This window comes from Macaca mulatta, chromosome 7 (assembly GCF_049350105.2).
Source record: "Macaca mulatta isolate MMU2019108-1 chromosome 7, T2T-MMU8v2.0, whole genome shotgun sequence".
NCBI classification, from domain to species: domain Eukaryota; kingdom Metazoa; phylum Chordata; class Mammalia; order Primates; family Cercopithecidae; genus Macaca; species Macaca mulatta.
In genome coordinates, this window is record NC_133412.1 from 48,291,376 (window position 1) to 48,308,014 (window position 16,639).

At 35.4% G+C, this 16,639-nt stretch overlaps 1 protein-coding gene across 8 annotated transcripts in view; it reads right to left on the reverse strand.

Annotated features, from left to right (window-relative positions):
• Nucleotides 1-16,639, reverse strand: part of UACA (uveal autoantigen with coiled-coil domains and ankyrin repeats) — a 101,223-nt gene that overhangs the window by 15,891 nt on the left and 68,693 nt on the right. For 4 of the 8 annotated variants that reach the window (XM_077939639.1, XM_001088091.5, XM_001087966.4 and 1 more), the window contains 9 exons: nucleotides 16,107-16,164; nucleotides 13,374-13,444; nucleotides 13,161-13,267; nucleotides 10,304-10,485; nucleotides 8,797-8,834; nucleotides 5,325-5,393; nucleotides 3,485-3,592; nucleotides 2,488-2,520; nucleotides 1,856-1,954 (listed from right to left, as the gene is read on the reverse strand). In XM_077939639.1, the coding sequence (XP_077795765.1) occupies nucleotides 1,856-1,954; nucleotides 2,488-2,520; nucleotides 3,485-3,592; nucleotides 5,325-5,393; nucleotides 8,797-8,834; nucleotides 10,304-10,485; nucleotides 13,161-13,267; nucleotides 13,374-13,444; nucleotides 16,107-16,164 (765 nt within the window). The remainder of the gene's footprint in view (nucleotides 1-1,855; nucleotides 1,955-2,487; nucleotides 2,521-3,484; nucleotides 3,593-5,324; nucleotides 5,394-8,796; nucleotides 8,835-10,303; nucleotides 10,486-13,160; nucleotides 13,268-13,373; nucleotides 13,445-16,106; nucleotides 16,165-16,639) is intronic. The other 4 variants (XM_077939641.1, XM_015142588.3, XM_077939640.1 and 1 more) reach the window with 1 other exon arrangement.

The window sequence follows — 16,639 nt, forward strand, 5'->3', positions numbered from 1 at the left end:
TCTGTCACCCAGGCTGGAGTGCAGTGGCGTGATCTCACTCATTGCAACCTCTGCCTCCCGGATTCAAGCGATTCTCCTGCTTCAGCCTTCTGGGTAGCTGGTATTACAGGAATGTGCCACCACGCCCTGCTAATTTTTGTATTTTTAGTAAAGATGGAGTTTCGCCATGTTGGCCAGGCTGGTTTCAAACTCCTGACCTTAAGTGACCCACCCACCGTGGCCTCCCAAAAGTGCTGGGATTACAGGTGTGAGATGCTGCGCCTGGCCTACATCTTACACTTAAGACATGCAGAAAAGCTAGCTCCTAGAAGAAATATATACATAAATAATACCCAAGTTATAGGTGTCAAACTTTGATTAATACTTAAAAGGCCCTGTATATACTCCTAAATTTTCTCATTCAAGTAATTCTAAGTGTAAAACTAGCATTGTAGTTAAAAGCACAAAGGAGTCAGATGCTTGAATTCAAATCCTGACTCTGTCACTTACTATTTGTGAAACCCCTCATGGGTAAACCCTGCGCCTCAACCTCCTTATCTGTGAAGTCAGGTAATAGTAAAACTTATCACATAGAGTTCTTTTTTCATGCACGTCAAGAATGCAAAGTACATTGGTCAGTGCTAATAAAATATTAGCAATCATCAGTTTCACAATTAACCTAAAAAAGAGTCTTCAAATGTGAAGACAGAAGCCACTATAGCTAGATCATTTTTTGGTTTATAAAATGGTGTTTCTGAATAATCTTGAAAATTCAGTCACATAAATATGTACACATATTAAATGTGTATAATACAATGAATTTTTGCATATGCATACCTTTTGTAATTATACACAACCCAGATTAAGATATAAAATATTTCCAGGACCCCAGAAGTTTCTTCACACACCTTACTCGTAACCCCAACCAAAGGGTGGCCTCTATTCTAATCTCTAACATCATAGATTAGTTGTATCTGCTTTTGAACCTCATAAAAATAGAATCATTCAGTATGTACTCTTCATGTCTGATTTCTCTCTTGCAACATTGTCTGTGAGATTCATATATGTTTTATATTATTTTTCATAATGCACACATAGTTCTTTATTTACAAAGAAAAATATTATTTTTGCTATGCTCTGAATGTCTGCCAAGATGTGTTGAAACTTAATTCCCACTGTGGTGGTATTATGAGGTAGGGCCTTTTAGAAACTGATCAAGTCATGAGGGCTTCACTTAGGCCCCTTTTTGCCCTTTCGCCTTCTGCCAGGAGAAGATGCAGCAAAAGGCCCTCACCAGACACGAACGCCAGATCCTTGATCTTGGACTTTCCAGCCTCCAGAACTGTGAGAAATTAATTTGTTCTTTACAAATTTTCTGTATTTTGTTAGAGCAGCACAAATGGACTAAGACACTTTTTTAGTGTACTTTGGGGCTGCATTCACCAACAAAGATAAAAGATTCATGCTGAATCAGCTACCTTCAGTGATGCCCAGTGATGACTCCTTTCTGAGATAATCCTGGACATATCACTGTTCATTTTTATGAATGCTTTTTATTATCATTATACTCACTGCAAATTTACAGGTAGAAATATGATGTTTTAAAAAGGTAAGGATGGACAATGAAGAGAAACTAGAATGACACTAAATGTCGATTACATGCTAGTCAATTTAAATGATCTTAACCTTTATAACTATGTGGAGAAAGAGACAATCACCCCAGTTTTGCCAAACAGGCAACAGGTTCGAAGACTTTAAATAAGCAGCCCAAGGTCACACTATAAATAAGAGATTTATAATTCAAATTCAAGTCTGCTGCCAAGCCCCTTACCATTACCCATTATGAGTTATAGGAAATAATTTAACCTTTCTATACCTCAAAATATTTAAACCTATTTTTCAGAGCCTCAATAGTCCTTAAGCTTTCTTCATGTTGCTTTTCTTTGGCTGCCAAAAGGGACTTCAGCTTTTCTCTCTGAAATGAAACAGAATAAATAGAGTAAAATAACCCTGTGCTTGGAATTGGGTTAAAAGTGTGTTTTAGAAAACATGAATTGGAATTACATTAAGGACTGGAGTTAATGAATTCTCCAACCTGGTGAACTCTACTAGTAGAGTTGATAATTTCTACAAATATACTAATGAAACATACAATATCTATAAACAAAATCATAAAAAATTCAAATCTCTGTTTTCAATCTTAATGTTTTCAGACATTTCTTTATGTTTAGAATTTTACATTATTTTCAGGACAAGTTTCACAGAAAGTAAGACTTTCAGAAGCAATAACAACAAAATGCCTACAATAACCTATGCCACTATATTCAAAACATCCTTTTATAGTGATGTGTAGATTTTGAATTTCCCTTTAATAACCAGAAATAGAATCCAGGTCTGTATCTCAATTCAGGACTTAAACCTACTATAGCATCTATAATTGAAGATGCTACTATAGCATCTTCAATTCCTAAAACTATTTTAATGGTTTAAAATAAAATGTCATCCTACCTCGCTTTCCAGATCATCAGCAACCATAACTTCCTAAATTTAAAAAGAAGACAAAATATTTTCATTCTTAAAAGCTTATTTTAAAAGGCATGAACTTGGCAAAGATCTTTTAAAAAGACTGGCACATGTCTTTAAGACTGGGGCCAAGGATATGAGAAGAAGATAATGTACCACCAATTCTGTTGTATGAGTTGTCTTTTATTCTTCTCACTATCCAGGTTCAGAAGCACTTTTGATTCTCTTGAGAATCTATCAACCAACAAGTCCTACTTGTTCTTTGTCCTCATATCTCCTGTCTACTCTTTTCTCTCCAATCCCATGGCCCTAACTATAGTTCAGCCTTTTGCTTTTGCATATGTTCAATTTTAGGAAAATCTAACATAGATAGCAAGATATTAAAGTGATACAGAAAATTAGAATCAGAAGGACACAGCTGTACCAATCACGCAGTTACTTCTTACTTTTGAAATGCAAATATCACATAAGATTTCACCTGTGATAAGTCCTGTACATAATAAAATGTATATTTAAAGAGTGAACTGATTGTACTAGATTTCATATATATTCTACTTTCCCTCTAAAAAAATGATTCATGGATATTTCTTGTATTTCCAATTTTTTTATACAACAAGGAATATATTACGGGTCACTGTTTCTGTGATTTTGTTCACCACAGTGTTCTCTGGAATGCCCTCTGATTCCCCCTTACTTCCTTCAAAATTCAACAGAAGTACCGTCTCCCACAGGAAGTGCCCCCCTCAGAAGCTGCAGCCCACAATGATCTCTCCTCACTTTCCTGAACATTCTTTACACTGTCCTTACTTGTTTGCTTATGCTACTTTAAATGTAAAATTTCATGTAAAAAGCCTGGTCCCCAGTAAGATTTAACTCCTCTGAAATGCAATGAGCTAATTTTACCTTAAGCAATCATTAACAATTTGCTATTGATAATGTAGTAAGACAGTTTTTTGATTTTTTATTATGCAGATTTATTTACCTCATTCAGCTGTAACTGTAAACCGTTGACTTTATCCAAAAGTATTCGTTGTTCTTGCTGAATTTTTCTCAACCTCTCTTTCAAATCTTCATTTTCAATCTCCAAATCCTTAAATAATAAAGACAACAAGGTACCAGGCCAATCTTAAAAGAGCAAATTCTTAAAGAAGAAATTTTTTAAAAAGCAGTTCACTGTCATACAGGTACATACGCATGTAAAACACTAAGTACAAAGATACAATAATTTCAATGATATGCCAAGGATTTAAAATCTACAGATCAAAAATAAAATAGAAAATTACTATCCTATAATAGCTAATAAATACAAGTATATACTACAAGAGGGCAAATCATCATAATTCCAATAAAGAAAAAATAAAAAGCATCCAGACACAGAAAAGAGCAAAAGAATATGCCATTTTAACTTTTGCTTAAGATCTCCCAAATTGGCCGGGCGCGGTGGCTCAAGCCTGTAATCCCAGCACTTTGGGAGGCCGAGACGGGCGGATCACGAGGTCAGGAGATTGAGACCATCCTGGCTAACCCGGTGAAACCCCGTCTCTACTAAAAAAAATACAAAAAACTAGCCAGGCGAGGTAGCGGGCGCCCTGTAGTCCCAGCTACTCGGGAGGCTGAGGCAGGAGAATGGCGTAAACCCGGGAGGCGGCGCTTGCAGTGAGCTGAGATACGGCCACTGCACTCCAGCCTGGGCGACAGAGCGAGACTCCGTCTCAAAAAAAAAAAAAAAAAAAAAAAAAGATCTCCCAAATTTATGAGACTCTTCTAATGTTTTTGTTGAACTTATCATCGTTTTCAGTGCTCTGGTAAAAGATAAAGGCTCGAATTTAAGGACATAGTTCATTTTCTTACACTACATACGAAACTAAGAAAACCCAAATAAAATGCTTTTATTATTTTGAAAACAGCTATTCAATTTATCATTTAACAGTGTTTCAGTCATAAAATTAATTATGGGTCCTTCCTCTAAAATAATCCTCATAATATTAATTGGAAACTTTGACCAATATAAAAGCTCAAAAGTACTGTGTGGTTAGTTTAACAAAATTATTTTTCTCAATCAAAATAGAAAATACTTCAAGAAAAAAATCAGATTTAACTTACATTAATGATCATCATTTTTAATAGTATAATTTTCCAAAACAAACACAAATGTATGGTTTATATCACAAAACAGACATATTTAAATCAAATAGTTATATAAAGTTGCTTTTTCTAATGTATATTAAAACAATACTTTCTACACCATACTTCTCGTGTTATATAATTAAATTTTATAATACTGGACTCAAACATTGATAACAAAAGTCAATTCTTTAAGACAAGATTAGGCAGCCAGGCACGGTGACTCACACCTGTAATCCCAACACTTTGGGACGCTGAGGCGGGTGGATCACCTGAGGTCAGGTGTTCGAGACCAGCCTGGCCAACATGGTGAAACCTATCTCTACTAAAAATACAAAAATCAGCCAGGCATGGTGGCACATGCCTGTAATCCCAGCTACTAGAAGGGCTGAGGCAGGAGGATCACTTGAACCTGGGAGGCAGAGGTTGCAGTGAGCCAAGATGGTGCCACTGCCCTCCAGCCTGGGCAACAAAGCCAGACCCCATCTCAAAATAAATAAATAAATAAATAAATAAATAAATAAATATAAAATAAGAAGAGATTAGGCAAAAAAGAGAATCACAAACAACGTTAACGAGTGTCCCTTTCTTTGCCCCGCTCATTTCACCCACTCTCTTGTTTCCTCTCTTCTCTCTCAATCCCACTACAAATACTGGAATTGTTTTTAAAGGAAGATACCACATTTTTTTCTTTTTACCTGAATATTTTGATGCTCCCTCTGATGTGACTTCACATTTACTTCATCTTGCATGTGTGTCAAATTTCGCTTTGGTAAAACATAAGAAAACATGGGTCAGCAAGTGTGAGAATACAGAAAAGTATATTTTCCTCAACTGGCAATACACCAGGTTAGTGATTTTCAGTTTATCCAACATTAGCTGCACATAACACAAGGTGGCAGTGTTTCTATTTAAAACCCCAAAATGTAAAGGACCTTTAAGATCATATTTTAAATAAATCAAGTATAATTTATTTAAAAATACTAAATAACAAATTTTAAAATATGATTAAGGATTTATTTTAACTAAAGTCACAAAATTTTAGGCCGGGCGCGGTGGCTCACGCCTGTAATCCCAGCACTTTGGGAGGCCGAGACGGGCGGATCACGAGGTCGGGAGATCGAGACCATCCTGGCTAACACGGTGAAACCCCGTCTCTACTAAAAAAATACAAAAAACTAGCCGGGCGAGGTGGCGGGCGCCTGTAGTCCCAGCTACTCGGGAGGCTGAGGCAGGAGAATGGCGGGAACCCGGGAGGCGGAGCTTGCAGTGAGCTGAGACCCGGCCACTGCACTCCAGCCTGGGAGACAGAGCGAGACTCCGTCTCAAAAAAAAAAAAAAAAAAAAAAAAAAAGTCACAAAATTTTAAAAAGAAGAATTTGTAATAAACTCATAACAAAAGTTGGGCTATAAAGCACTGCATTGCCAACTACTCCTAAAAGAACTCAATTAAAAAAAAAAAAAAGGAGGAGGAAGGGGAAGTCACATAAATTTTGAAAGACAATATGGAAATTATTTACTTCTCTGAGCACCACCAAAATAAAATATCAAGAGGTATGGTAAGGAAGAGACAGACAGTCCCTCTGACCTGAGCAATATAAAAAGGTCTCTAAATAACTTGGTTGGGTATATGTTGTTTTTGTAACTTACTGCTTTGAAACTTTATTCCAGCTTAGAGATTTGCTTTAACAAAAACACAATATAATCATTAAACAAGAGAACAAATAACTCCCCTATTAAAAAAACCAAAATGATCTTTAAATCTCCACAATAACTAATGTAGAAAGCTATTTCTTTCTTCCTAATTAGTTTTTTAAAAAAAACTACTGCTTTAATTCTTCGAGATAATTTTCTCATGTTTTGTATTATTTGTTTACCTTTGTTTGAACAAGTTTTTAAACTATCATTCAAATGAGTTTGGATCTAGAACCAGAGGAACAAGTCCCATTTGAAAAATATTCTATGTCCACAATTTGGCCCTAACTATGTTTCCAGCCTCATTCCTTCTACCAAAGGACTGTTCTTCAAGTGGAATCTGACATCTTCTCACAGCTCACCTGATCATACCACTTTCATTCCCAGTCTTCACTTCAGAATCCTCACCCACGGCCTCCACTATACCTTAACTCAGACATATTAAGTCAACCCCATCCTTTAATTAAAATCCATCTTCCTGACAAACCTTGTTATTAGCACACTAAAAGAACCTCTCTTGCACCTCTGGCTCCAATTAGCAGCGATCTGATCACATGCACCACTGATTAGGGGGCACACGTCCTGCCTTCTGCCATCTGGTAGTTACTGGTGGGTACATATCCAAAGTCCTTATCATACAAGGTCCTTCTTAATCTAGCACTTTGTTACTTTAGCAGCCTCTTCTGCTCTCTCCACGATGGGCACATCACTCCTGTCACACTTGTCTGCTGCTGCTCCATGAACATGTCTAACCTGCTCCCTCATCAGGGGCTGGGCACCTGCCCTTCCCTCAGCCTGTGAGGCTTCTCCCACAGACCTCCACCCACTCCCTCTTCATCCTTTAATTCTGTTTTGTTTTGCTTCATAGCATCTGCTATGATACTAAATATTCCTTTGCTTATTGTTCATCTCTCACTAAGCTAGGAACTCCATAAAGGCAGAGATTTCGTACACTACAATATTTCCAGCACTTAGAACAGTAGTTGGCATGTTGTAGATGTTCAACAGATATCTGTGAAAAATTGAGTGAGTCTTACATTTGCAACTGTACTGTAGGCTTCTTGATAACAGAGATTACATGTGCCTTAGTATTTAAAAAAAAGTCCTATTTACAGCATATATTTAGTAAGTATATTCAATAAATGATAGAAACACAGTAATTAGGAGCAGTGTGTCTTTCTGTTCCTAGTAGAATACTAACTCCTTGTATTCACCTCAATAATTCCTAGAGCACTAAGCCGAGCACCATTCCCATATTAATATTCAATCATTCTTTTTATTTTAAATATCTATACATTTCAGAAATCATTTTTCTCTGATTCTGTGTGAGATGGCTAGTACAGTCATAGCAGTGTACATTTTTTTCACTCTACTCACACTTAGGTTATATGAGGCACAGGGAAGAAGGCTGGAACAGTTGCTCCAGATGGAAAAGTGCCAACAGACATGAACCATGCATGAACATATTAACTCAGATGGATTGAAAAGGAAAACAAGCTTTAATGCAACTTTCATGATAAGTGCAGCAAACCACCATGGCACATGTATAGCTATGTAACAAACCGGCACAGTCAGCACATGTATCCCAGAACTTAAAGTAAAATTTTTTAAAAATGTAGCTTTCAGATTCAGGTGAGAGGTAGAAAAATGACACAAGATGATGATCAGAATTGCTCAAGATACCTGATTACTTTCTCTTCAGGGTTTGCAAATGCTTAGGTTCCTCTCTCTAGAGAAAAGTTGAAAGCCTGGAAGGAACAGTCAGCAGGAGAGGAAAGCTGCCTACACTAGCTGTTGAGCCACAGTACTGTAAACTAACCCCACTTATTTGAACACAAATAGATTAGCAGAAAACATAAGACATTTCACAAACTGGTACATCAAAACAGGGTTAAACAGTACTTTAATAATAAATTTAATGCAAAGCATGAATTGTTTCACGTGTTGGTATTCTGCAAAGTCCTCAATTAAATACACACAGAAAAAAAGACTGAAGAAGAAATAAAAACGCTAACAGTGGCATTGAAATCACAATATATAATCAGTTTAGAACTCTGTTTTCTTCATTTCTTATTACATTTAAAGAATTTTCCCATAACAGTAAATATTTTGTCCTATTATTAAGGGAGACTGGGGGAAACTGTCTATGATCTGCCAAGCTAAAGTTCATCATTTAACAAGTTACAATGTCTCCTACTTGAAAAAGTTGAATGCTTACGGCCCCAATCAGGAGGCTATTTCTTTCCCACTGGATACCTTCACTGAAACTGAGATCTACTGTCTCAAGTTAAGTGACAGTATCTTGATAGGACCTCATGATCTAAGTACCCAGAATCTATATGGGCTTGATTAACTGAGAAGAGAGATAGAATGCATTAAAACTCAGAATAGTTATGCATAACTATTAACTAGTTTTACTAAGCACTTTAAACTGTACAATACATATAATTCTTTAACATTAAAATTAATATCTACCTGTTGCAAAGATGGTCCTTTCTTCCAAAGTTCTCTCCCTAAGATTTAGAGAAAAAGAGAAACAACAAAATGGCAGGTTAACTTGGTGTAGATATACATTCCCTAACTATACAATTGAGTCAATATTGAATAAATAAACTTTAGAGTTTCCTCCAAAGCTTACAACTTTTTAGTTTTATTTCTAAAACATATGCTTAAAACAATAATGAAATCTCACTTTTGCCTATCAAATTAGCAAGGTTTTTATACCAACATTCAAGTAGGTAGGATTAAAGACTAAGGACGGGAGGCAGATAAAAAATGGGAAACTTATTTAGGATGGGTATGGTGGCTCACACCTGTAATCCCAGCACTTTGGGAGGCTGGGGCAGGAGGATCACTTGAGGCTAGGAGTTCAAGACCAGCCTGGGCAACACAGCAAGACCCCATCTCTACAAAAAAATATAAAAAATTAGCTGGCCATTGCGGTACCCGCCTGTAGTCCCAGCTACTCATGAGGCTAAGGCGGGAAGACAGCTTGAGCCCAGGAGTTTGAGGTTGCAGTGAGCTATGATGGCACCACTGTACTCTAGCCTGGGCAACAAAGGGAGACCCCATATCTAAAAAAAGGAGGGGGAGAAAATTTTAAAACCTCCTAAATTGGGAGGCAATTTGTCAACATAGACCAAAGGCTTAAAGAAATGTACATGCCCTGAAACTCAGTGATTCAATTTCTAGGAACTGACACTAAAGGGTAATAAAAATATACTAAAATATTTATGCATAAGGACAGTCACAACCTTTGTGTACTAATGAATAATTATAAATAGCTTAAACACTACATGTAGAAAATTGCTTTATTAAATGAAACTTAAACAGAATCTCATACACCAATAAAAATCATACTGTAGAAAAAGTATTTTTGAGGGAAAGGCCTTCAAAATATGTTACATAAAAAAGTAAGCTACACTTCAGATTTACAGGTGAATTCAATTTTATGGGAAAAGACTAGAAGGATATTTCTCAAAATGTTAACAGAGGCTCCTCAGTGGTAATGAGTGACTAACTTTATTCATTGTGCTTTTCTGTATTTTCCTGTTTAAAAAAAAAACATAAAAAATCATGGCATAGACATTTGATAAATATCAGCTTAATATTTTATATACATGTTTAAACAACGATTCTTTCTTTAAAACTTTCTAAGTATAAAAAGCTGGGAGGTTCACCCCTTCTCATAAAAAAAAAAAAAAATTAGTAAAACACTTCACTCTTCCTTCTCAGTTCTGAAGTTATTCCAGTGTCTTAGTGTTCACTGGATAAACTAGATGATATATGCAACACACACTGCCTCAAAGCAAGTGACTATAATGTAAGCAAGCAAATCCATGTTGTAGAGGGAGATGAACCAATACTATTTATCAGTAAGGAATGTTTTGTTTCTTATAAACTGTAGTTCTACTACCTAAGTCTTTTAAAAAGTGGCTCTTTGTTAACGTGGACTTTTCTAGTTACAGAAAACTGCTGATACCTTTGTTGGTATTTTCCGATGCAGTCTTCAACAAGGTTAGAATGTCCAGATTGTCACCAATTCTTGCATAGTAAGAACTATCATGGCCAAGCGCATCCAGCAAGCTTATATCAGCACCATTTTTAATTAAGACTTCTACTGCATCTCTGCAACCATATTCGCAACCTAGCATGAGGGCAGTTCTAAATGGAAAAATGGAAGAGCAAAAGACTGAGAAAACTCCAAGGAAATATTGCAGAAATATTCTGCCCGAGGCTCCCTTCGTAAAGAATAGACACTACTTTTAAGAAGTCAAGCCTGTTACAAATACAGATTTTACTTTACATTTTAAACTCATTGCATTTATAAAAACATTTGCTTTGTATCTTACTTTGCAAAGCTAAAATTTTCTATGTCCTTATGTCCTTTAATTACTTCTCCTACCAAACCAACCTTTTTTTTTTTTGAGGCGGAGTCTCACTCTGTCGCCCAGGCTGGAGTACAGTGGCACGATCTCGGTTCACTGCAAGCTCCACCTCCCAGGCTTACACCATTCCCCTGCCTCAGCCTCCAGAGTAACTGGGACTACAGGCGCCTGCTACCACGCCTGGCTAATTTTTTGTATTTTCAGTATAGATGGGGTTTCACCGTGTTAGCCAGGATGGTCTCGATCTCCTGAACTCATGATCCGCTGGCCTCGGCCTCCCAAAGTGCTGGAATTACAGGCGTGAGCCACCGCGCCCGGCCCAAACCAACCTCATTTATTCCACTTCTTCAAGGTCCTACGGGTAAATAATCACCACAAAAATTTTCCACAACTGATACTGTCACTCCATGTGTTCAAAACCCAGCTTTTCTAGTCCCTTCATGAACTGAACCACATCATGCAAACCTCCCTTAAGAATCCCTTCTCCTCCAAGAGAAGTATCAGATTCCATTCCTGATGTTCCTGCTTAGAAGAACCTTGATTCTTCTAACTGGAGACCTTCACATCTTCAGATTACAACTAACCCCATGCAACATGGATCACTGCTTTATTCTGCTGCAATAGAAACACTGGCACTCAAACATCTCACAGTACATCAGCAAATACTAATCATGCAACAAAATAATTGTCATGAAAATCTAGAAGGACACTAGAAATTATTTTGTCTAATCCTCTATATTTTAGGGTTGAGCTAACCAACACGTAATGAAATGAAATGACATATCCTATATCTAACTCTGTCTTCAATTGTGAATATTGGATCTCTTAAGGAAACTGACTCTTGCCTTTTCTCTGTTATGTATGCTGTGTTTCTCATATTCCAGCCTTGTTCCCCAACTCCCCTGTAGTTGCTGATAAGAAATTCTGTACAAAACCGGCATTAACAAAGTTTTGTTATTTAAAAAATGCTACATATAAAACAGGAAAAAAAGAAACCTTGAATATACAGTATTAGAAACTAAGGTTATAAATTATGCTGAAAATCATCTGCTATTTAGTCTATACAATATACACTGCCCTGCCTCACTGGCCTTTTGTGAATGCCCAATGAAAAAACATAGATAAAGTGCTTTGAAAAATATAAAAGCTATAAAAAATACAAAGCATTGTATGTAGATCAACCAGATTATCTCTTTGATCCTAAATTTTAATTTAATTAATTAATTTTTTTTTTTTTTTTGAGACACAGTCTTGCTCTGTTGCCAGTGCAGTGGCATGATCTCAGCTCACTGCAACCTACGCCTCCTGAGTTCAAGTAATTCTCCTGCCTCAGCCTCCCGAGTAGCTGGGATTACAGGCACACACCACCACACCTGGCTAATTTTTGTATTTTTGGTAGAGATGTGGTTTTGCCATGTTAAAATCCAATTTTCTTCATCATGCTTGGAATCAGATGATAGTATCCACAAGAAGAAAGTAATACTAAAAAGCCACTTTCTTAATCACATCATTTAATTGCTTAAGAATTTCCTCCTTTGAGATGTGTGAAGAAAACAATTACAGCTATAAAATCTGACAACTAAAGACTATTTTTTATACTTTTACACTTCTAATAAACTACAACAAAAGAATACATGTTTGTAAGAATAAAATTAAATCAACAGAAACCAAAAAGTTTACTAGTAACTAACTACAAAAACCCCAGAAATTTTAGTTTAATTTATTGTAATATTTGAATTAAATGGAAGGGGTGTATTTCAGATACTTTGTGACCATAAACATCAGAATTGTAATACAGCAAGCACCATGATACATTAGACCTACAGACAGAGATAGGGAGAATTCTGGATAGAAATTATTAGAGCACACCAACTAAAATAGTATCAAATACAGAAGCAAAAATAAAGCAAGGGACCTCTGCAGTACAGAAATGGACAGGTTCAGAGGAGATGGCACTGTACCCTGGCAGAGTAAGGAGAGAAAACACCTTGAGAAAATCTATACTGAAACATGTCAAGTTCCAGAACACTCAAGAACCACTTTACTCAAAAGATTCACTAATGAAGAAGTAACTATAGATGTACTTTTTAAATTCTTCTCCTATGTATCTTACTTGCACCCATTTCATTAAAGAGTTTTTTAAGCTTAAAACACCTAGGATAAAATTCCTCTTTCCTTCAGTTCTTTGAGCCAAACATAAGGCCTAATCACTGCTTTTATTCACATTTACCCTATCATCTTCCTCTATTTCCCTCTCCTCCTTCTTTCTTTGGCAGACTCTGAAGAAAACTGACAAGTAGATGTTAATTCCAAGGAAAAGCAAGCCAGGGAAGGGGAGAACCCAGGGGAAAGAAAGGCCAAGTTGGAGAACAGAGCTGCTGCTTTGACTTGGCCTTTCCATCCCTGTGTATCCAGCTGGTATCTGGGAGCCATGATAAAAGAATTAATTACCTGTTTTGTTTGTCTCTGGAATTAACATCCGCTCCTCTATCTATCAGCAGTTGACATATTGTTGGCCTACTCATCTGAGTAGCCAGAACAAGTGGTGTCCGCCCGTCCTAAGCAAAAGGAAAAATAAAACAGCATTAAGACAACAGATCTCCCAAAATGTAGAAGTTAGAATACATTAGTTGAAATGAGAATAAACATCATAGACTAACTTACTACATCTTTGGCATTCACAGAGGCCCCATGGTCACAAAGCAGCTGTATGCTAGAAGGACAATCTGCCATTGCTTTAAGGAACAAAAGAAAAAGACAAATGGTGAACATCTGTTGGTAAGACACATGGTGTTTTTCTAGGTCCATATAAGGAATAAGTTCTTCAGTTTTTAAACTACCAAGCTTCACATCCTTCACTCTTAGTTTAGCATTATAAGCATCAATTTTTCATCTGAAAATGGATTAGACAAGATAATATTATAAATTGTCTACAATTTATTAGGACCAAGGAATAATGTCAACCTTGGAGAAGATAAGAACACACTACTATTCTAAGGATAAGCACAGATAATAAAAATCAAAGTTAAATTTTGTACTTACAGTATATTTTTAAACATGGCTATAACTGACTTGATCCTTGAAGTGTTGGCTCAGTTTTTTTAAAGAATCATATCCGTTTTTTATAGAACAGTCACAGTAAGTAAAGTATGAATCATACAATCCATATTTCTCATAAAAGCAGAGATTGCAATGTCCACCTTCATGCAAAGTAAGATCATTTTGCTAATAATTATAAAATCACATTACGTTTCTTTGACTAACACTATAGTTCATATTTATATTAGGAAAACTTATGTTAAATTCATAAAATAGGATTATGTTTACAATCCCCACAAATTTTTTAAGGCTTATGAGTTGACATAAATTATAAGCACAAAAAGTACTGACAAAGTGAGCATTTCTTTTTTTTTTTTTTTTTTTTTGGTGAAATAACAGAATTAAACCAAACATAAGAAAATCAAGTAAATTTTCACTTTTCGTCTCTAATCCAGCAAATCTTTATATAAAATGTATAATCAGCTTTAAGAAAAAGATAAACTGAACTTGAATACATTAATTCAGAAACTGTAAAATTAGCGACCCTTTAGGTCCAATTATAAATGAGAATTTAAAAATGTAAAGCATAATAAATTCCAGAGTTTACAGATTACTAGACCATGAAGAACCACTTAAAACCAAAAAGAGAAAATGGTATATACCACCCAGAAATCCTAGACTTTGAGCTAGACGAAGTAAATGAGTTGGTTTATACATCCTCTTCTTTGGGAGTATGTGGGAAGTAGGGGCTTTGGAGATATTTGGAAGGCCAGAGGGTTGAACTGTAGCAGAAAATGCAGTATTTTACCAAAATTTGTTCTCCTCTTCTTCTACTATAGAGTAGGTGGAATATGACTAGTCACCTAGAGAGTTTATTTCTGAGCCTCCTTTGCAGATAAATATAGCCAATTGATTTTGCTCCTATCAGTAGAATATGAATGGAGAATAATCTACTACTTTCAAATCTGAGCTCTAGACTTTGGGCATGTATTCCACTAGGCTCTCTCCTCCTTCCTGCTAGCTAGAATACGGCTATGACCGCAACTCTGCTTCAACGTTGTAGTTAAGGAAGATACCCAGAGTTAAGTAGAGAAACAAGATAGAAAGAATTCAGTTTTAAAATGACCATGAGTGACCTGTCAATATATATCACTCAACAATTTTTTTAATAAGCATCTGATATTAGAGTTATTTTGTTATAGCAACTTAGTTTCCATCCTAGCTAAAGCATCTAACTAATAAATATTAAGATTTCAATTGGTCAAGTTGTACCAGTTTTTAAAGCAGGGATAATAAAATACATAGTTAACTCACAGGGATCACTGTGAGGCTCAAATGATAATGGAAAAATGCTTTGCAAATACAGTAATACCCTTCTATATTAAAAAAAGAAAAGAAATGTATTGTGTGAGAAATTATCATACAAACACATAAAATACAAAAAGTAAAATTTTTTTAAAATAAGGTATAAAATTTTGAAGGAAATTTGAAGTATAATATGCCTTCAGTGCAGACCACCTTAATCTACTGCATATATTCCATATATATGAAAAGAGAAAGTAGACTGTTTTTTTCCCTGGCCTTATAGTTAAATGTAGGAATATCAGACTTAGCAAGAGGTCAGGCTATCTTACATCCCAAAAATACCTAAATATATAACTTTTTTCAAAGTACTTTCTTTAAGACACCTAAAGAATAATGCAAATAAATTTAGACACACAAGTATAATTAATAAAATCTCTAAAAATTATCAGTATAAATCTCTTTTAAAATATAGCGCATTACAGTGATATGAAATTCAGCATTGACATCTCTAAAGGAAAACAACTATCACCATTAATTAAGAAATTATTATGTGCCAGGCACTACTTATGATTTGATTATACTTATTAATACTAGTTATTGCAGTAGTATTATTAACTTCATTTTGCAAATGAGAAAAAAGAGGTTCAGACATGTTAATTAGGTAAACATAGTTTAAGGAAAGTCTTCTTCCCATTTCTCCAGTTCCCAAAGATATGTAACACACACACACACACACATTCTCTGTTTCTCTCTTTCTCTCTCTCTCTCTCACAAACACACACACACACAGCTTGGAGCTCCTTGTAAGCAGGATTACAGTTTATCTACCTTTGTACCTTTAGTATCTAGCAAACTGACTGGCCTGTAAATATTGACTGAATGAATCTTTTTAAGCTGTATAATATAATAAATTTCTAATTTGTGCATATGGATTTTTAACACTCTCTGTTTCTCCATGAATTATACAAATATCTATGTGTTAAAACTCTGAAATTAATTCAAATGACTAAAACATTTTAACAAATATTTGTACCAAGGGAAACCTCTGCTCACCTGCATCATGAAGTGCAGTTCTTCCCTGCAGGTCTGCATGCTCAGTGGGACAATTGTACTGTTAAAATAAAGAAAATTTAGTAAAGTAGGAGAGTTTTATTTTAAAATTAGATATCCAGACTCAGATGAACAGCTGCTATTTAATCTTAAAATATTCCACTTATCAAAGAAGCTAAAGACTATCAGACAATCCATTAAATATTTTGACATGGAACAAATACAGTAACATTATATAACTAAATTAACAATATTTCACCAAACAGGAAACATATGGTACATTATAATGAATGGTATGAAATACAGGAAAATATGTATTGTTTGGGTTTTTTTCCACTAAGAACTAAAACTTGAGATACTGAATCAGAAAAGCAAGTGAGTTCTGCTATGAAACGTAGTGAATATGTTTTTAAAAATATATGACTGAAATCTTTGATGGGAACTTTAGCCAACTAGTTAGAATTTTGTGGTTACCTGATTAAAAATGTAATAATATTATGTAGTATAAATTATCTATGTTTGTATAGAAATATACA